The 21,613-nt window shown below is 49.6% G+C and overlaps 1 protein-coding gene across 1 annotated transcript in view; it reads right to left on the bottom strand.

Moving 5' to 3' along the window:
* The window catches only part of CRY2 (cryptochrome circadian regulator 2), a 305,570-nt gene that overhangs the window by 202,530 nt on the left and 81,427 nt on the right, over positions 1-21,613 (bottom strand). Inside the window, exon 3 of the mRNA XM_078684383.1 lies at positions 1,119-1,261. Within this exon, the coding sequence (XP_078540509.1) occupies positions 1,119-1,261 (143 nt within the window). The remainder of the gene's footprint in view (positions 1-1,118; positions 1,262-21,613) is intronic.

Below are 21,613 nucleotides of genomic sequence, written 5' to 3'. Positions count from 1 at the left end.
TCATAGAGTGGTGGTCATCAATGATCTTCTGGCCGTTTATGGTGTTGTTTTCGACTGAATGCTCGGCAGGGACGTCCTCATTGATGGTATCGTCAATGATGGTGTCGTGTTCAACAGTATCTTTGTAAAGCATTTTAGGTCTTTGAAGAAAATAAACTCATCGTTGCCGAGGTTTCCTTTGAAGATTTCTTCTTTTCTGTCACAGGTGAGTTTCTGTAACACTTAGACTCTGGTTTGTCAGAGGAGGTGGCTGGAAGCGCTGTACCAAATAGATCAAGCTCAGGAAACTGTAAAGTCTCCTCTTGTTTGCTGCCTTCATGGAAGTACTTGCGGGTACAGTCCTCATGGATTCTTTCCCTGAAGAGGGGTAAGCTCTTTTAGGAGGAGGAAAATTCTCTTTATTCCTAAGAAATAATGCCTATCTCTTTTCTCTACCTTTAAGAGTCTCAGTAGAGAAAGACTTACAGATTTTGCATTCTGTTGATTTCTGCTTAGGATAAAGACAATAAATACTCCAAGAGTGTGGGTCATCAATGTACATTTTCTTGCTGCCATATGATAAACATGTTTTTAAAAAGAGATCTCTTCTCTTTGTCAGCCTTGGTGACAGTTTGTGACAGTTGATCGTCAGACCAAAAAGATCCCCCTGGTCCAAAAATTGTAACAATCTTCCCTAAAGACAACTCACAGTAACAATATAGCAATACTGAAGATAAAATGTTAAAGTGGAGCTCTGATAGGGAACTACCTAGCACATGCTGTGCAGTAGAAATCTGAGCTCTGTTGGTCACTAGGGGGAGTAGAGTGCTTAAGCTTCCACCTGATTGGCTGAAGTTTGGGTTCTTTCAAATGCGGTGTATGTGTTACTTAACATATTATTTTACATTATATCCTCTTTATTGTATATTTTAGACTGTATACTGTTATTTCAATGTACCAGGGATTCCCAGCAAAACGACAGGGAATAATTCAAGTAAGTGAATATATAAAAGATATAATGTTGGAGAAAGTGAATTACGGGCACACATCGAGTCAGTAGTAGTTGTGAGTTCACTGGACTGTATTTGCTGACATATCAGAGTAGTAGAGTGTGCTGTTCATTGCCTGCTTCAGCTCACCTGTCAAGGTCGTAGAGTGTGTGCGAGTTCTCAATGATTACTTCCACTCCCGATTCCTTTGCTAGCTTCATGATGGCTGCATCTCTTTCTTTTCCGAAAGGCTCCGAGTCATACTCGAAGGTGAGCCTAGTTACGCCCCATTCCTATGAAAGTAAAATATATTTTCATAAACAGTGAAATGCAGCAGTACACTCAACCCCGCACTTCCATGTAGTGGTCTGGTACACATATGAAGCATGTAACCTTAAAGTCAAATATTTGCCCTTCTATGATCACATGCTGGAACTTCTAAGCAGCTAGTATTTCTGGTTTTCGGTTTAACATAATTAAACCTAGTTAAAACCCACAGAACGGAAAATCCCCTTTTGCAGTAGAAACCTAAAAGCACAGATTGTTGCTCCATTTTTAATGCCCTCTGTTGCCAAAGCAGTATAAGTGCAGCCTTTGTGGTTTGAATGCAACTGTCATTGTTGAGGTCGCCCTGTATCCACAGGAGCCTAAGGTACAAACAGACTAAGCTTACGTTCAGTATACATTCAAATGACATTGTTTTAAATACAACACCGACATATAGCTGTAGTGGATGGCCTAATAAATGCATGTTAGTGTGCCACACATTAATTATAGGTTAATCTGATGCAGCAAGTCTGTAACAACAGCAGAAAACTACGTCACCCAGTGCTTAATTTGAGCTGCTGTTTTCAGGTGAGGCCCACCGGCCCTCATTTCTGAGGACTGGCACTTATTTTTCCTCATAAAACTTTGACCCACAGCAAGAGAGAGGAAAAAAAGGAGAAGGAGGAAGAAAAAGACAGAACAGTGACAAAATGAAACAGGAGGGATGGAACAGATTCTGCAAGAGTGAGATAAAGACAGGGAGTGTCTGCATGTCGGATGAAAGAGGCATGAAGTAGGATTAAGACTACGCAGCCTTGGTATTTGCACCCCTGGAATTCTGTAAAGTGGGCTGCTGGCTTCTGACCACACCTCTGGGCCCTGGACCTTATTCTTTAACATATTCTGCACTGATGTTGGCATAGAAAATACTTCAGCTTGGTGTCCTGCTGGACACATAACAAAGCAGCCCATACCTAGGGATGTACTTGTACTCAACACACACCCGTTCATCACAGGCCTCAGTGGTCAGGTGACTCCACTAATTAAAGGGGCTGGGCCCACATGCTTGTGGCCAGTTCTACACCCATACCACTGGTGTGTCGCTCATTTATTCAGAATGTGGGTCTACGGCCCATCACACCACAGTGGCGATGAGGCAGACTGCATCTTCTGAGCAGCCACACATCGACAATGAAGGATACACAACGCAAGGTGCTGACTAAAGTGTACGAGAGACGATCATCAACGACCCTGTCAGTATGGCAGACCGGTACCCTGCAGTGCTTGGGGAGGGCGTGATAATAAAGACCTCAGTCCTGCCCAAGAGGAAAAGAGTCTGGTCACCTCCCACAACAACCCTGCTGAGCCTCCCATCACACGCCTGCAGTGAGGCCCGTGCAAGGCCACCACGCCAAACAAGAAGGAAGAATGAGTCCACGTGCAGCACGGAATGGTGAGGCGGAGAAGAGTGGTCCCAGATAGGAAGGCACTGACGGAGGATGGTCCCTGGCTGAGGTGACGATTTGCAGCCTCTCAATGGCTGTGATGGAGTGCTGCACCTGATGTACAGCCCCGTCACAAAGGTCCTACTGTCTCCACCATAAGGGCCCATGGGTGCCCACTCACACAATCTATGTCTGACTTTAAAGCCTCAAGGCACAAGCACAGATATGTCAAGAAAAAGTGTAGTAGAGCTACAGCTCCCTACTGCCTATGGAGAAGGAACTCCAAGAAAGTCCCAGAGGAGGGAACATACGACACGTGGACGGACGCTACATAGCACTAGAGAAGAAGAGGAGAATGAAATCAGCGAGTGCCTGGATCATCACAAAGCCACAGCCCAACACCCAAGCCTGGTGGCCGGACTACAGAGACAGTCGACTGAAAGGCCCTGTTGGTCAGTCCCGAAGAAGGTGCACACTGCTACACCCAGAAGGATTAGGTACTCAAGGAATGAGAAGTTTCAGCAGCCTAATTTGAAAAAAATGCATGCTAAAGCACCAAGAATAAAGAGAAGAAAGTGTGATCATCAATGGCCAGGCCTTAACGCCACGCCCTAAAAGAAACGCGTTACTTACCTGTAACAGCAGTTATCCAGTATTGGTGTCTTTCATAGATTCACATGCCTGAATCATTCCCCGTCGTCGAGACGGGAGCCTCCGGTACATAGAAAAGTAATGTCCTATAGACATACATAGAGAAAAATAGGCCTAAGGCCTCACCTTAGTAGCCTATCCTTGTCCTTATGTAAAAAGGACCAAACTATTAGAGCCAGCCAATCCGCTATCACCTCCCTCTAGAACCTTCCTGACAGGAGCCTCAGTCTCTCAGATTTTCGTACGCACCAAGCTAGGTAGGCGTAATATAGTTAGAGAGAGCGTGAGTCCTTCCAGGGGAGGCGGGAGGGTTGCATGTGAATCTATGAAAGACACCAATACTGGATAACTGCTGTGTGAGAAGTTGGCCTGATGTGCAGTGCTCACTATTCTAGTGATCACTATATATCAGTCCAAACAACCCTTATTGATGATTGGTTGTAAGTCAACCTTATAGACCAGCTATCCTAGTAGCATGGATACGAGCAGTCTAAGGCTAAGACTCTAGAGGGCGTGTTAAGCCAGCTGTTTTACCACCACATTACCCCTTGAACACCCAGTGAAAGGACACCACACAAGTTGTTATGAAAATAAACAGTGTATTTATTTATAACAAGACTACCCTGGCTCTTTATGAGACAGGGAGCTAAGCACACAACAAAACTCTTATAAAAATACTTTAAGTCGCACAATTTACACAAATGCCCGAGGGGCACGAAAAACCATATACTCTAAAAGTGGAATGCGAATTACTAGCAGGTAAGTAACGATTCTCAGAGGCTTTAGGAACGCTAGGCCTACAATACTGAACACTCAGGTTAGGAGCAGGAGGCCTAGGGACACCACGTGCAGAGTGGGAACTCTCACGCGTAAGGCGGGAAAAAGCCTATGGAAGCTAGTGTTCACAAAGTTAGTGTTCTCGGGCGAACCCGACTAGGTAGGTCAAAAACGAAAGTGGATCTGGACCCTTGGATAGTGAGGCTATTCTGGGGCACCGAAATGCCGAAGTTACCTAGCCCAGGGGCTGCAGCTGCATAGGTCTGAAAAGACGTCGGGATTCTTCGTTGACGAACCAGGAGCCTGAAGGAAAGGAGTTGCTGGCAGGCGACCAGTGAAGATTGTTCGAGTGATCCAAGCCTGGATCGAAGATGGATGACACCTGAAAGCAGAGGGGACCAAGTTCGTGACTACTAGCCAGTAGTCAGGGGGCACCAGGAGGGCACCGGATGGTAGTCTCCTCGACTAGGTGAGTGGGCGACGCTGTGCTCTGCAGTCTCACGGACCAGGAGGCGTTGTCGGCGACCAGGATGGAGGTACGATCTGTCCCACGATGGATGATGCTGTCGACGTCGCTGGACCCAGGATTGGGGCAACAAGTCTTGGCAAATTCAAGCCCACGCGGTGGACCTAAAATGGCGTCTGGAGTGGACCAGGAGGGTCCGGGGTGCTCCTCTTTTGGAAGGGAGCAAGGGCCAGTCTGGAGCAACCAGACCAGCAGCAGTGATGTCGTCGGGCGTCGTTAGGAAGGCCACAAGCCAGCGGGCTAGTAGCCAAACAACGCGGTGAGCAGCAAAAAGCAGAAGGGCCCCACGCAGATCGTGGAGATGCTGGGAGGCTGAACTTCGGTGCTAGAGCTGCTCAGGGTCGGGGCTTCTCGGTCCCCAAAGCACTCACCAGAGGATCCCTCGGCGGTCGTGCTGGAAAGAAGTCGTGCAGTCTTGAAGATGGCCGGTCCCTCGAGGTCTCGTCGCACCCACGGTTCTCAGCTTGGCTGTAGAGGTGGGTAGAGGTCAGAGGTGCCAGGGAAGCCGGTTCTCGTCGAGCTGGGCAGTCGGATTCCGGAGGAAGGACTTGCAGCAGACCGCAGTGTTCTTAAGATGGTGCCTGCGGATGCAGGGTGACTACTCCTTAGTCACAAGGGAGAATCTTGAAGAAGAAATCTTGATGTCCTTTCGTAGAAAGTCGTGTCTTGATTCCAAAGATGATCTAATTTGGAAGGGGGCCTGCTCCTACCTTTATCTGGGAAAAGGGGGCTGGCACGCGACTAAGTCCTGCCCTATGGGTGGGACCAGGAGGGGGGTGGTTACACCCCTCTCCTTTGGCGGGCTTTCCCCAGGCCAGGGGCTGGAGTGCCCCTGGAACTGGTTTCAGCCGGCCTATGCACAGTGAGCACCGGGGTGCCACTTGCAGTCACCTTCCTCTGTAGCCCTGCCTACCTGGAATACACAAAACCCTGTCTGGGACAGTGCTGGCACCGCCCCTGGCAGGAAACCCTTTGTCCTTGCCTCCTGCTCTGGGAGGACTCCCAGCAGCAGGAGGGCAGACTTGTGTCTCGGTGGCAGCATCCATTTTGTGGATGCTAAGGCTCTGTCTGACTTTAACCGGGGTTACAGGTTACATACATGTCGTGTCCCTCTAGAAGGGTGGAATGCTAACCCCGTCGCCAGAATTGGCGAGGGGTTAGTATTCCAATTCGTATGACACCTTACTCGACATGTTTTGATAAAGCGATACCAGAGTTGGCATATAACCGCGAGGATTATAATGCACTTAAGAGTATATGGTATGCGATATCATGGAAACGGCTAAGGGATAGATCCCGAAAGCCGCAGACAGGCTCAGCTCATGGCAGAGCACCATCTCACACGATTCCAAGCACTCTGCCTTCAGGATTGTTAAGGCCTGCCATAGGAGTGACTGATAGGAGATCTGTGTGTCCATTTTAGGGTTAGATATAGGTATACTATATCTAAAGCAAAGGGTGAGTACACCACCTTGCCCCAGCTGTCGTGCAGCCAGTTGTGTCAGTTTAGTTAGTCAGCCCAGGGGTGGCATAATACATGCTTCAGCCCCTGGGAGACTTCTGGGTGCACCTCAGCCCTGGGTACAGGGACTTGGAGAGGGCCCAGTGCCAATTCAGTACCTGAGTACAATTTGGATAGAGAGAACAGCTAGGCTGTGGGTCTGATTAGCAGGCCCACAGCCAGGGAAAGTCGTAAACCAGTGCAGCAAAAAGCAAAAATCTGGGTGATCATAGGATTGCAGACCCTACTCTCCTACATGACCCCCCCCCCCCAAACTTTGGGACAATAAACTAACCTTGACCAGGTGAGTCTTCTTGCTCTAAGTGGAAATACCTGGAGAGCCCATCAGCATTGCTGTGATCAGTACCAGGTCTATGCTCCACTGTAAAATCCATCCCCTGTAGGGAAATGGACCACCTAAGCAGTTTGGGGTTTTCACCCTTCATCTGATTTAGCCACAAGAGGGGCTTATGGTCGGTCTGAATGGTGAAGTGAGTGCCAAACAAGTAGGCCCTCAGCTTCTTCAGGGCCCAAACCACAGCAAAGGCCTCCCTCTCAATAGCTGACCAATTTTTCTCTCTGGGGGTCAGCCTCCTACTAATGAAAGCAATAGGCTGGTCATTACCATCAAAATTCAGCTGAGACAGAACAGCTCCCACACCCAACTCAGAAGCATCTGTTTGGACAATGAATGGCTTGGAGTAATCTGGACTCTTAAGGATAGGTGCTGTGCACATGGCCTGCTTTAGGTTATTGAATGCTTTCTTACAGCTTGCTGTCCACTGAACTTTCTTTGGCATCTTTTTGCTTGTCAGGTCATTAAGAGGGGTCACTATGGACCCATAATTTCTGACAAACTTCCTATAGTAACCAGTCAGGCCCAAGAAAGCTCGAACCTGAGTCTGGGTGATTGGAGGAGCCCAGTCCTGGATGGCCTGTATTTTACTCTCCAATGGCTGAACCTGGCCTCCACCTACAAGGTGGCCCAGGTATACAACCTGTGTCTGCCCTATCTGGCACTTAGTGGCCTTGATAGTGAGGCCTGCCTTTTGCAGAGCCTCTAACACTTTCCTCAGGTGGACCAGGTGATCCTCCCAGGTGGAGCTAAAGACAGCAATATCGTCAAGATATGCTGCACAGAAGTCATCCAGCCCAGTGAGGACTTGATTCACCAACCTTTGGAAGGTGGCAGGTGCATTTTTCAAACCAAAGGGCATTACCACAAATTGATAATGCCCACCAGGGGTAGAAAATGCTGTCTTGGGTTTGGCCTCCTCAGCTAACCTGATTTGCCAATACCCAGCTGTCAAATCAAATGTACTTAAGAATTTGGCAGAAGCCAATTTATCTATAAGTTCATCTGCTCTTGGTATTGGGTGGGCATCAGTCTTAGTGACTGCATTGAGGCCTCTGTAGTCTACGCAAAACCTCATCTCTTTCTTACCACCCTGGGTGTGAGGCTTTGGCACTAGAACTACTGGGCTAGCCCAAGGGCTATCTGAGGGCTCAATGACTCCCAGCTCCAACATTTTCTGCACTTCTGTTTTGATGCAGTCTCTAACATGATCAGGCTGTCTGTAGATTTTACTCTTGACAGGCAGACTGTCCCCAGTGCCAACATCATGGGTACACCAATCAGTTTGGCTGGGTGTTAGAGAGAACATATGTCTGAAGGATTGCAGAACTTGCCTGCAATCCTGTTGCTGATGCTCAGTGAGGCTGCCACAAAAGACAACACCATCTACTGACCCATCATCAGGATTCTGAGTGAGCAGGTCTGGGAGAGGGTCACTCTCTTCCTCCTGTCCCTCATCTGTGGCCATGAGCAAGCTCATGTCCTTCCTGTCAACATATGCCTTGAGCCTGTTTACATGGAGCACTCTGAGAGGGCTCCTGGGAGTTCCAAGGTCCACCAAGTAGGTAACCTCTCCCTTTTGCTCAATGATGGTGTGGGGCCCAGACCATTTGTCTTTCAGAGCTGCTGGGGCCACTGGCTCCAGCACCCACACCTTCTGTCCTGGCTGGTACACAGTCAGAACAGCCTTTTGGTCATGCCAAGCTTTTTGGAGTTCTTGGCTGGCCTCAAGGTTTTTAGATGCCTTTTCCATATACTCAGCCATCCTGGAGCGGAGACCAAGTACATAGTCCACTATGTTGGTTGCAGGCTTTTTGAGAGGTCTCTCCCATCCTTCCTTCACCAAACACAGGGGTCCTCTTACAGGATGCCCATACAGAAGCTCAAAAGGGCTGTAGCCAACCCCCTTCTGTGGGACCTCTCTGTAAGCAAACAAGAGGCAGGGGATCAGGACATCCCATCTTCTCCTAAGAGTTTCAGGTAGCCCATGAATCATCCCTTTGAGGGTCCTGTTGAATCTCTCAACAAGCCCATTGCATTGTGGGTGATAGGGTGTGGTGAACTTGTAGTTCACACCACACTCCTTCCACATTGCAGTCAGATATCCTGACATGAAGTTTGTACCTCTGTCAGAAACAACCTCCTTAGGGAAGCCCACTCTGGAGAACACTCCAACTAGGGCCCTTGCCACTACAGGTGCTGTAGTGGTCCTAAGTGGAATAGCTTCAGGATACCTGGTGGCATGATCCACCACCACCAGTATAAACTTGTGCCCTGATGCTGTCTGGGGTTCCATTGGACCAACAATGTCAATCCCCACTCTTTCAAAGGGAACCCCCACCACAGGTAGTGGTATGAGGGGGGCCTTTGTTGTGCCACCTGACTTACCACTGGCTTGGCAAGTGACACAGGAGCGACAAAACTCCTTGGTATTCTCATTCATGTGGGGCCAGTGAAAGTGTGAGACAAGCCTGTCCCACGTCTTTGTCTGACCTAAATGACCTGCAAGGGGAATCTCATGGGCCAAGGTGAGAAGGAAACCTCTCAGAGACAAGGGGATGACCAGCCTCCTGGTTGCACCAGGCTTGGGGTCTCTTGACTCAGAGTACAGGAGTCCATCTTCCCAGTATACCCTGTGGGCACCTGTGGCATTCCCTGCAGCCTCAGCAGCAGCCTGCTGTCTGAGGGGTTCAAGGGAAGGGCAGTCTAACTGTGCCTTCCCCAGGTCTGCTCTGGAGGGTCCCCCTGAGCCCAGAAACTCAACTTGATCAAGTTCAAGCTCTTTAGGCTCAGTTTCCCTCAGCTCTCTCAGATCAGCCTCCTCAGAGACTTGATCCTCAACCTGGGGCAAGGGGGAAGGCAAAGCCTTAACCCTACTGCTCTTCTTCTTGGAAGGTGTCTGGTCCATTCTTTCAGGATCCAGCACCTGTTCAGTGGGGCATCTTCTGGCCTGTGACCTAGTCACAGCAAGCACATGTGCTGGCAAGCCTAACATCTCCATGTGAGTCCTCTGCTCCACTTCTGACCATAGTGATGACTCCAAATCATTGCCCAACAAACAATCAACTGGGAGGTCTGAACTGACTACAACTTTCTTTTGACCCTTCACTCCACCCCAGGAGAAAGCCACAATCGCCATACTATGACTGGTAGTGACGTTGCTGGCATTGGTCACCAGGAAATCTGTACCTGGCCTGATCTGTCCAGGGTCCACAAAGTTAGGTGTCACCATGGTGACACTGGCACAAGTGTCCCTATAGGCCTGAGCCATCTTGCCATTAATCAAAGGTGTCTGCCTGTATTTGCCCAAAGTATTGGGACTTATATCAGGGGACATATCCACATCCCCTGTACAGACAAGGACAGCCTGAGTGAGTGTGCCAACTAAGTTGTCAGACCCCTCAGTTCCCAAGGTTAACCCAACTAATGCCTTGGGAGGTACACTACCACTACTGACTGTACTAGGGGGTGCAGTTGCCTTAGGGGCTGTAGTGGCAGGAGTTTGTCCTCCTCTCTTGGTGCACTCACTAAACCAGTGAGACTTACTTTTACAGTACTGGCACCACCTTTTTGACTGGCCTTCTTGAGTCTTCTTCTTCTGGGAAGCCTGACCCCCACCCTCTTTGGTTTGTTGGGGACCTGGTGAAGACTTCTGGTCATTTTGTTCACTCTTAGTGTTACCCTTCTGGTCTGCTTTCTTCTGACCACCCTGGTTCTGGTTCTGGTTCTGCTTGATCCTTGTTCTGACCCATTTGTCTGCCTTCTTTCCCAATTCTTGGGGAGAGGTCAGATCTGAATCAACAAGGTGCTGGTGCAACAACTGGTTCTGACAATTATTTAAAATTTGTTCTCTCATCATGAGATTGTACAACCCTGTGTAATCAGTAACCTTGCTACCCAGCAACCAGCCCTCCAAAGCCTTAGTGGCACAATCCACAAAGTCAGACCAGTCCTGAGACTGAGTTTTCTGGGTGTCTCTGAACAGCAACCTGTACTGCTCAGTGGTTAAACCAAACCCATCAACCAGTGTATTCTTCAGGACCTGGTAATCATTAGCATCCTCCACTCTTGTAGTGAGGAGCTTATCTCTACCTTTACCATCAAAGGAGAGCCACAGTATAGCTGCCCACTGACTCTGGGGAATGCACTGCACAGTGCAGGCCCTCTCCAAAGCAGCCATCCATTTCTGGATGTCATCCCCTTGTTTAAAGGGGGGCACTATCTTAGTCAGGTGTTTAGTATCTAAACCCTTCTCTCTATCTCTTGGGAGATTGCTGCCACCAGTGGGAGCTAACCCACTCATCTGCTGCTCTCTAGCAAAGGCAAGCTTCTCTTTGGCCAGGGCAAGTTCTTTCCTTTCAATCCTCAGAGTAGCCTGTCTCATCCTAGCTTCATGCTCCATTCTCTGAGGGGAAGTCAATCTCCTCTGGGGAGAGTTCCTTCTCCTCTGAGAAGAGGCATTAGAGTGCAGAGATCTATTGGAGTCCCTAGAAAGAGATCTATCTCTCCTAACTCCAAGGTTAGGCCTACTTAGGGTCAGTACTGGGGGTCCCCCAGATCCTAGCCCAAGCAAGTCTAAGTTGGCCCTAGTTAGCCTTCTGACTACCTCAAGACCTTTGTCTACCTCGTCCCCAGAGAGTTCCTCTTGATCCTCCTCCTCAACTGCATTGGCAATGTTGGGGAGGTCTGGATCCCCAGAGGTACCCTCTAAGGCTGGCATATTCCCATCTAGCTGAGAAAGCTTTCTCGCATCATAAGTCTCTAAGAGACCTATTAAAAAGGGAATGGTGGGGTTAGACCCCTGTTTCAGTTTCCTGGAGGTACACACTTGTCTCATCTCCTGAAAACTGAGAGCTGCATATCTTGATTTGACCTGTGGAGGGTCAACATCCACAAGGGGAGTCTCAGTAGATTCTCCTTGGGTAGACATGCTTTTTCTAGTGAGGTGTAAGTGGTGCACTTACCTACACTATATGTTTGCCTACTGATCCCTTGCTAGAGTTGTAGTTTAGGGTGTGCTAGGCCCTAGGAGCTACAACAGCTGGTTCAGTAGAACTCAGAGTATTCTAAGCTAAGTTATATGTACCTTTAGTACTTATGTGATCTTTCACAAGATATTCTTAGGATATGTGTGGTAAAACAACAGCAAGCTCAAATCCCACCGCTGCCACCAATGTGAGAAGTTGGCCTGATGTGCAGTGCTCACTATTCTAGTGATCACTATATATCAGTCCAAACAACCCTTATTGATGATTGGTTGTAAGTCAACCTTATAGACCAGCTATCCTAGTAGCATGGATACGAGCAGTCTAGGGCTAAGACTCTAGAGGGCGTGTTAAGCCAGCTGTTTTACCATCACATTACCCCTTGAACACCCAGTGAAAGGACACCACACAAGTTGTTATGAAAATAAACAGTGTATTTATTTATAACAAGACTACCCTGGCTCTTTATGAGACAGGGAGCTAAGCACACAACAAAACTCTTATAAAAATACTTTAAGTCGCACAATTTACACAAATGCCCGAGGGGCACGAAAAACCATATACTCTAAAAGTGGAATGCGAATTACTAGCAGGTAAGTAACGATTCTCAGAGGCTTTAGGAACGCTAGGCCTACAATACTGAACACTCAGGTTAGGAGCAGGAGGCCTAGGGACACCACGTGCAGAGTGGGAACTCTCACGCGTAAGGCGGGAAAAAGCCTATGGAAGCTAGTGTTCACAAAGTTAGTGTTCTCGGGCGAACCCGACTAGGTAGGTCAAAAACGAAAGTGGATCTGGACCCTTGGATAGTGAGGCTATGCTGGGGCACCGAAATGCCGAAGTTACCTAGCCCAGGGGCTGCAGCTGCATAGGTCTGAAAAGACGTCGGGATTCTTCGTTGACGAACCAGGAGCCTGAAGGAAAGGAGTTGCTGGCAGGCGACCAGTGAAGATTGTTCGAGTGATCCAAGCCTGGATCGAAGATGGATGACACCTGAAAGCAGAGGGGACCAAGTTCGTGACTACTAGCCAGTAGTCAGGGGGCACCAGGAGGGCACCGGATGGTAGTCACCTCGACTAGGTGAGTGGGCGACGTTGTGCTCTGCAGTCTCACGGACCAGGAGGCGTTGTCGGCGACCAGGATGGAGGTACGAGCTGTCCCACGATGGATGATGCTGTCGACGTCGCTGGACCCAGGATTGGGGCAACAAGTCTTGGCAAATTCAAGCCCATGCGGTGGACCTAAAATGGCGTCTGGAGTGGACCAGGAGGGTCCGGGGTGCTCCTCTTTTGGAAGGGAGCAAGGGCCAGTCTGGAGCAACCAGACCAGCAGCAGTGATGTCGTCGGGCGTCGTTAGGAAGGCCACAAGCCAGCGGGCTAGTAGCCAAACAACGCGGTGAGCAGCAAAAAGCAGAAGGGCCCCACGCAGATCGTGGAGATGCTGGGAGGCTGAACTTCGGTGCTGGAGCTGCTCAGGGTCGGGGCTTCTCGGTCCCCAAAGCACTCACCAGAGGATCCCTCGGCGGTCGTGCTGGAAAGAAGTCGTGCAGTCTTGAAGATGGCCGGTCCCTCGAGGTCTCGTCGCACCCACAGTTCTCAGCTTGGCTGTAGAGGTGGGTAGAGGTCAGAGGTGCCAGGGAAGCCGGTTCTCGTCGAGCTGGGCAGTCGGATTCCGGAGGAAGGACTTGCAGCAGACCGCAGTGTTCTTAAGATGGTGCCTGCGGATGCAGGGTGACTACTCCTTAGTCACAAGGGAGAATCTTGAAGAAGAAATCTTGATGTCCTTTCGTAGAAAGTCGTGTCTTGATTCCAAAGATGATCTAATTTGGAAGGGGGCCTGCTCCTACCTTTATCTGGGAAAAGGGGGCTGGCACGCGACTAAGTCCTGCCCTATGGGTGGGACCAGGAGGGGGGTGGTTACACCCCTCTCCTTTGGCGGGCTTTCCCCAGGCCAGGGGCTGGAGTGCCCCTGGAACTGGTTTCAGCCGGCCTATGCACAGTGAGCACCGGGGTGCCACTTGCAGTCACCTTCCTCTGTAGCCCTGCCTACCTGGAATACACAAAACCCTGTCTGGGACGGTGCTGGTACCGCCCCTGGCAGGAAACCCTTTGTCCTTGCCTCCTGCTCTGGGAGGACTCCCAGCAGCAGGAGGGCAGACTTGTGTCTCGGTGGCAGCATCCATTTTGTGGATGCTAAGGCTCTGTCTGACTTTAACCGGGGTTACAGGTTACATACATGTCGTGTCCCTCTAGAAGGGTGGAATGCTAACCCCGTCGCCAGAATTGGCGAGGGGTTAGTATTCCAATTCGTATGACACCTTACTCGACATGTTTTGATAAAGCGATACCAGAGTTGGCATATAACCGCGAGGATTATAATGCACTTAAGAGTATATGGTATGCGATATCATGGAAACGGCTAAGGGATAGATCCCGAAAGCCGCAGACAGGCTCAGCTCATGGCAGAGCACCATCTCACACGATTCCAAGCACTCTGCCTTCAGGATTGTTAAGGCCTGCCATAGGAGTGACTGATAGGAGATCTGTGTGTCCATTTTAGGGTTAGATATAGGTATACTATATCTAAAGCAAAGGGTGAGTACACCACCTTGCCCCAGCTGTCGTGCAGCCAGTTGTGTCAGTTTAGTTAGTCAGCCCAGGGGTGGCATAATACATGCTTCAGCCCCTGGGAGACTTCTGGGTGCACCTCAGCCCTGGGTACAGGGACTTGGAGAGGGCCCAGTGCCAATTCAGTACCTGAGTACAATTTGGATAGAGAGAACAGCTAGGCTGTGGGTCTGATTAGCAGGCCCACAGCCAGGAAAAGTCGTAAACCAGTGCAGCAAAAAGCAAAAATCTGGGTGATCATAGGATTGAAGACCCTACTCTCCTACATGCTGTTACAGGTAAGTAACGCGTTTCTTATCCAGTATTAGGGGTGTCTTTCATAGATTCACATGCCTGAATCAGAGTAGTCAGCAATATATTATGCACATTTCTGATGTAAACATGCTATATATTCTTTTTAGATAATACACCTATTATCCTGCAACTTTGAAACATTAGCATACATCAACATATCATAATAGCAAGAGATGTGCATACCAGGATGGCGGGATGATGGAAGGCTCACCTCACTGGAATAGATGGCGAAGCACCGCCTGGCCCACTGCTGCATCCTGCATAAGTTCAGCATCCAGGCAGTAGTGTCTGGAGAAGGTGTGCGGCGACTTCCACGTCGCCGCTCTACAAATGTCCAAAATCGGCACTCCAGCGAACAGCGCTGCTGATGTGGACATTGCTCTGGTGGAATGCGCTTGAACAGTAGCACTCAAAGGCCGTCCCGCCCTGTCATGGCAGAATGCTATCGCTGAGGAGATCCACCTGGAGATGCTCTGTTTCGTTAGAGGCATAATGTTAATGTTAATGTAGTTGAGCTTATATAGCGCACAGCTACCCGCAGTGGGTTTCCCGGCGCTTGCTTAGGGAACCCTTCCTGGTATTCCCCTGTGAGATAGCAGGGTATCCACAAGGTGAAAGTCAGGCATCCCGCCGCGAGGGGCCGTTGTGGAGATTAAGCAAGCTATTGCCCAGAGTCGCAGAGTGTGAACCCGTGAGTCGAGGAGGCACCGGGGCGAGAATTATCGAGTCCGTGGAATTTTTAGCCCAAGACCTGCCGAGGCGGGGAATTGAACCCTGGTCCAGGACCGATCTCAGCTTCCGGGTCTGCTGCCTCTAACCCCTGAGCCACACTTCTCCACATACCCTACTGTAGGCCACAAATAGCTGTGATGACTTCCTGAAGCTCTTTGTCTTGTCTATGTAAAACTTTATACACCTTTTGAGGTCCAAGGAGTGTAGCGTTCTTTCTGCTGCGGTGGTAGGGTTTGCAAAGAAGGAACGTAGGACCACTGGTTCATTAAGGTGAAAGTCTGAAGGCACTTTCGGTATGAACTTGGGATTTGTCCTCAGCACCACCCTGTCCTGCTTGAACTGCATGAAGGGTTCCTGAATGGATAGAGCCTGTAGCTCGCTGACTCTCCTGGCAGACGTTAGAGCGAGCAGCAGAGCCGTCTTCCATGAGATGTACTTGATGGGTGCTCTATGAATGGGCTCGAAAGGGTGCTTCATAAGTTGGGTGAGGACTAAATTGAGGTGCCATGCCGGTGGGATCCTTCTAGGTCTTGGGAAGGATCTACATAGTCCCTTGAGGAACTGCTTGATTAGTCTATTGGACCAAAGAGACGGTCCCTTGTAAGTCCTGGTGAATCGTGAAATGGATGCCAAATGCACTTTTATAGATGCGTGCGCCAGTCCTGACTGTGCCAAGTGCAGTAGATATGGCAATATCTGTTCAGGTGTGATATGGAGTGGTCTCAGGCCTTTCTCTAAACACCACATGCAGAATCGTTTCCATTTTAGAGAGTACGTCCTGTTGGTACTGTCCGCTCTTGCTTTTGCCAGCACCTCCCTGCATTCCTGCGGGATGTCTAGGTCACAGAACTCTCTGTGCTCAGGAGCCAGGCCGATAACCTGAGCGATTGTAGGTTCGGGTGCTGCACCTGCTCGTTGGACATTGTCAGTAGGTGCGGGTACTGCCTCAGACGAATCGGTGTCCTGATGGAGAGGCGATGAAGATCTGAGAACCAGTGCTGCCTCGGCCAGGACGGGGCAATTAGGATCAGGGTACACGGCTCCGCCTTCATCTTCCTGAGGACCCTGGGAATCATCGGAAATGGTGGAAAAGCGTACGCAAATACGCTGAACCAACCGATGGAAAGAGCATTTCCGAGCGACCTTGGTTGGGGACGCCAGCTTGCATAGTTTGGACATTTGGCGTTCTCCCTGGTGGCAAACAGGTCGATCCCTGGGACTCCCCATTCTGAGAATATGTGACCCAGTGTAGTCTCGTCGAGCTCCCATTCGTGGGAGAGGGATTTCTGCCTGCTTAGGGCGTCCGCAATGGTGTTGTCCTTGCCCGGGACATAGTCCGCTTTGAGCGTGATCCCATGGAGTACAAGCCAGTTCCAGATCTTTTGCGACTCGCGTGATAGAGTGAGCGAACGCGTTCCTCCCTGTTTGTTTAGATAGTGCATCGTCGTGGTGTTGTCCGTTCTGACGAGCACCTGGGAGTACTGAATGCGTGGTAAAAAGGCTTGCAGTGCCAGATACACAGCCCTCAGTTCTAGAAGATTTATATGGAGTTGTTTCTCCTGATGTGTCCATCTGCCGCTTATTTGGAGGTCCTGGAGAACAGCTCCCCAGCCTTCCAGGGATGCATCCGTGGTGATCACCAGAGGTGCTGCTGGAAGCAGGAATGGCAGTCCTAAAGACAGATTCTTGCGATTTTTTCACCATTCCAGGCACTTGGACATTTGTGGTGTTATCTTCACTATGTCTTCGAAAGAACCTGTACTCTGTGTCCTTTGGTTTGTGAGGGCTTCTTGCAATGGGCGCATCCTGAGTCTGCAGTGCGGGATGAGGAGTATACAAGAAGACATCATGCCCAGGAGTGATTTGAAAGTTCGAACTCTTAGGGACTTCTTTGACGCCACAGCCGTGGCTAGAGATATTATCTTGTTTTTTCTTTCCTTGGACGGAAATGCTTTTGCGCATTCTGTGTACAAGGTCGCCCCAAGGAAGGTAATGTTTCTTGTTGGGGTCATGCAGGATTTTTCGTGATTGAGAGTCAATCCTAGCTGCTGAAAGAGATTGGTGCAGGCGTTGGAGGATTCTGTCGCGCCTGCAGCTGAAGGTGCTTTTACCAGCCAGTCGTCGAGGTAGGGGAAGACTTGGTGACCCATTTGACGCAGAAAAGCTGCCACAGGTGAAAGGCACTTGGTGAAAATCCGCAGTGCGGATTTGAGGCAAAACGGTAGGACTTTGAATTGGTAATGCTGTCCTGCCACCTCGAACCTTAGGAATTTTCTGTGCCCCTTGAGTATCGGGATGTGGTAGTAAGCATCCTGGAGATCCAAAGAAGTCATAAAATCTCCTTTTTCCAGCATGCCTAGTATTTCTTGGATCGTCACCATCCTGAACGACTGACTCTTCAGGAAAGAGTTGAGTGTTCTGAGGTCTAGTATGGGCCTCCACTTTTTCTCTTTCTTGCGTATAAGAAAGAAGCGGGAATAGAATCCCCTCCTCCTTTGCGACGATGGAACTCTTTCGATCGCTCCTTTCTTCAGCATCGCAGATATTTCCTGGAGCAGTAGTCGTAGATGTTTGTGCGGAAGCCTGCGGGGAGGTGTCGCAGGTGAGATGGTGGTGAATTTCAGGGAATGGCCGAATCTTATTAACTGGAGTACCCACCGATCTGTGGTGATGAGGTGCCAATTGTCTAGGAAATGGGTCAATTTTCCTCCAATCTGTAATGAGGGATATAGTTGCTGGACTGGCTGGAGTAATCGGTCACTGGCGTCCGCCAGTGCCCCTCCTCTGGTTTTTGCCCCGGAAGTTCGATCTCCCGTAAGAAGTCTGACGACCTTGTTGCTGCTTCTGTTGGTACTGGGATTTATTCTGATAGGAATATGAGGACCTATTTTGAAAGGACCCCCTGTAGGAGGACTGGCCTCTGGCTCTGTTACCTCGAAAGGACTGGTTCCTTGCCTGCAAAGTACCAAGTGCCCTAGCAGTATCAGTGTCTTTTTTGATTGTTTGGAGCGCCTTGTCAATCTTGTCTCCGAAAAGGTGTTGACCGTCGAAGGGCATGTCCAGCACCTTCGCCTGCACTTCTTGTCTGAATGATGTTGCCTTAAACCATCCCTGACGGCGCAGGACTGCCGCCCCAGCTAGTTGACGAAAGCCCGTCATGGCTCCATCTATGGCACAATCAATGATCTCAGCTGCCGAGGTTTGACCCTCCGTAAGCAGAGCCTTGACCTCCTCCTGAACTGTATCTGGCAGTTCCGCTATATATGGGACTATGTCTTCCCAAAGCTGGCGATTATAACGCCCTAACAAGGCTATGGAGTTGGCCACCTTGATGGTCATGGCCGATGTCGTTGTAAACCGTTTACCGATGGTGTCCAACTTCCTGCCTTCCTTGTCCGGTGGGGCTGACAAAGGAGAGGAAGGGTTGCGAGAGTTCTTTTGGGCCGCCTGGGTTACAACCGAATCTGGTTTCGGGTGCCCATTAAAACAAGCTGCCGCTTTGGTGGGAGCTTTGTATTTTTTATCCAGCCGTGGAACCACCGCAGGTACAGAAGCCGGTGTCATCATCAGTTTCTTTCCCTGGTCCCAGAGAAAGTCTATTATTGGGATAGATTTCGTCACTTTCTTTGTTTGCTCCTTGAAATCATATAAGAAGCACTCGGTCTCAGTCGATTCCATCTCCATATGAAATCGTTTTGCTGCTCGTTCTACTATTCTATGGAAACCGCCAATGTCCACTGGTGGTGAATCTGACTGGCGTGGTTGGGGTGAAGCTGGGGAAGCTGCCACAAACTCTTCGTCCTCTTCCTGATCCGTCCGATCCTCTTGGACTTCACCCTCCTCCATTTCCTTGGCCTCCTCATCTGATGATACTATCACCTGAGGTGGCACCTTGTCATGGTGGACCTGAGTAGTTGGCCGTGTCTGTCTTGGGGCTGCTGCTGGTGTATCTGTAGCAGGTGTCGGACCCCCTGTCTCAGTTGTCGGTGCTTCCGGGAAACGCTGTTTGTAGTCCCGGATAAGGTGTTTAAGGTCATCCACAATTGAAGCAGGAAGGCATACCATCGGGGTAACATCTGTACGAACATGAGCTTGGAAAGAGTGTTCTTGGTAGCTCATCTCCTCCTGTTCTTCGTCTGTGCTCCGACATTTTACGTGAAGGTCTGAAATTGAAGTAGCCTGATCCAGGATTTCTTCTTCAGATTCTTCACTCTGGAAAATCTCCGTGGGAAAATGGCTTTGCACCTTACTTGGTGACGTTGTTTCTGGCGTAATTTGCTTCTTAGTCAGTTTGGCAGACACAGGAGCTCTAGCAGGAGCCCCTGCCGTCGTTTCTGGTGTTGTCGACGGTGGTAGGGTCCAAGACGGCGTTTCTATCAGCTTGGATTTCTTCCACGGTTCAATAACGTCTAATTCCGTCGACGGTGCCCTCGTCGACGGCAAGACCTTCGACGACGGCGCTTCCGTAGACGATACTTTCTTCGTCGACGATGTCTTCGACGACGATGCGCTCGTCGACGATGCACTCGTCGATGATTCATTCCTCGTCGACGTCTTCGACGACGATGTCTTCGTCGTCGACTATCCCGTCGACGGCGGACTCTTCGTCGATGATGTCGTCGACGGGCCCATCTTCGTCGTCGGCTCTCCCGTCGACGGCGGACTCTTCATCGACGATGTCGTCGTCGACAGGCCCATCTTCGTCGTCGACGAGGTCTTCGTCGACGACGGCTTCAGCAATATTGTAGACGGAATAGGTTTACCAGCTGACGACGATGAAGGAGTGGTCGTCGTGGATGAGAAACTCGACGACGCTGTCGTCGTCGACACAGTCGCCGACGCTGTGGAGACGGAAACCGGCGTCACAACTCTTTTTAGCGTCGAGGACGTTGCAAGCTTACTAGATGACTGTGTAGGCTTCTTAAAGGCCTGAGAGTCCTTTTCAGACACTGAAGATTTGGTCGATCTTGCCTCTGAAGACTTCTTGTGTGCCTTCATAGGAGGAGTGTCTGAGGGGCCAGGGGAGTCCACCCTTGGCCTCTTCAGGGAGACTTCTGAGGTCATGGAAAAGCTTCTCTCTGAGGAATCCACATTTTCCCTTTTTTTAAGCCTGTCCAGCCAGATGAGCAGTCGACCTTCTCTGTCCCTCAAGGTCTTGTTAGGGAAAGACCTACATATCTTACAGTCTTTAGGTATGTGGTCAGGGTAAAGGCAATATAAGCACAGGTCATGCTTGTCCTCCACATGTAGCCTTTTCTTCCCACATGAAGAGCAGGCCCTGAAAAGGGCTTTCTTCTGGGATTCAGACATGCCAAAATCTTGAAGAAATAAATCACTTACTTCAATGAGAAGGGTGTGAAGTAATCCTGTTTGAGATTTGGAGAAAGAACTCACTTAAAAAAGTGAACAAGTTTGATTTGAAGAGATCCTGAGGAGAACTCAGGTTGGAGACTCCCTAGCACAACGTGCGGTAGAAAATCTGAGAGACTGAGGCTCCTGTCAGGAAGGTTCTAGAGGGAGGTGATAGCGGATTGGCTGGCTCTAATAGTTTGGTCCTTTTTACATAAGGACAAGGATAGGCTACTAAGGTGAGGCCTTAGGCCTATTTTTCTCTATGTATGTCTATAGGACATTACTTTTCTATGTACCGGAGGCTCGCGTCTCGACGACGGGGAATGATTCAGGCATGTGAATCTATGAAAGACACCCCTAATACTGGATAAAGACTCATGCCACTGAGGGCACCCACCCACACAAGCGAAACACCAAGGCAAAGCGAGGACGGCCTGCGACAGCCCAGTGGGAGAACTGATAGTAAGCCACATGCATGCACAAAGAGAGTCTCTGCGCCAATCTCAGGACAAGAACAGAGAGTAAGCGGCAAACATGTGCAAACCAAGTTTCTGCCCCAAGCTTCCCAGCACAAATGTTCAGACAGAGTAACTGGCTGCTTAGCAACCCAGACAAAAAGATACAGCTTCTTGTAGAAGTAAAAAAGGTAAGCACCTGGCCACCATCATTTCAAGTTGTTGACAGTCCAAGGAAGAAGGATAAATTGCTTACCTGTAATCCTATTTCTCTTCCCGGGTTATTCTCATCAAAGTCATAAACACTAAATAGTCCCGCCCACGTGCGGGTACCCCAGAGTATATACAAAATACATACATATATATATATATATGTATGTTTGGCCATGTCGTGTATTTCTGTAGGTTCTGAATCGATCCCCCTATTCCTGACCCTATTCTGGTTAAACTAACTATCTAGTTAACTAACAGTCAGCCCATGAGGCAAGAAATCCCCCATGATGCAGATACCGTTATCTGACGCAGTCACACTACGGCACAGGAATGTGTTATCTGATTAGGTCATAACGCTTGAGATCTAATTAGACAAGCGACATTCCTCCAGCCCCTGATAAGGCATACGACGTTCTCATAACAAATCAAACCTATGACAACCTGGATAATCCGTGCGGCCATTG

This window comes from Lissotriton helveticus, chromosome 3_2 (genome assembly GCF_964261635.1).
Source record: "Lissotriton helveticus chromosome 3_2, aLisHel1.1, whole genome shotgun sequence".
In the NCBI taxonomy this organism is placed as follows: domain Eukaryota; kingdom Metazoa; phylum Chordata; class Amphibia; order Caudata; family Salamandridae; genus Lissotriton; species Lissotriton helveticus.
Note: the sequence above shows the minus strand (reverse complement) of the source record. Positions and strands in the feature narration are given on the sequence as shown.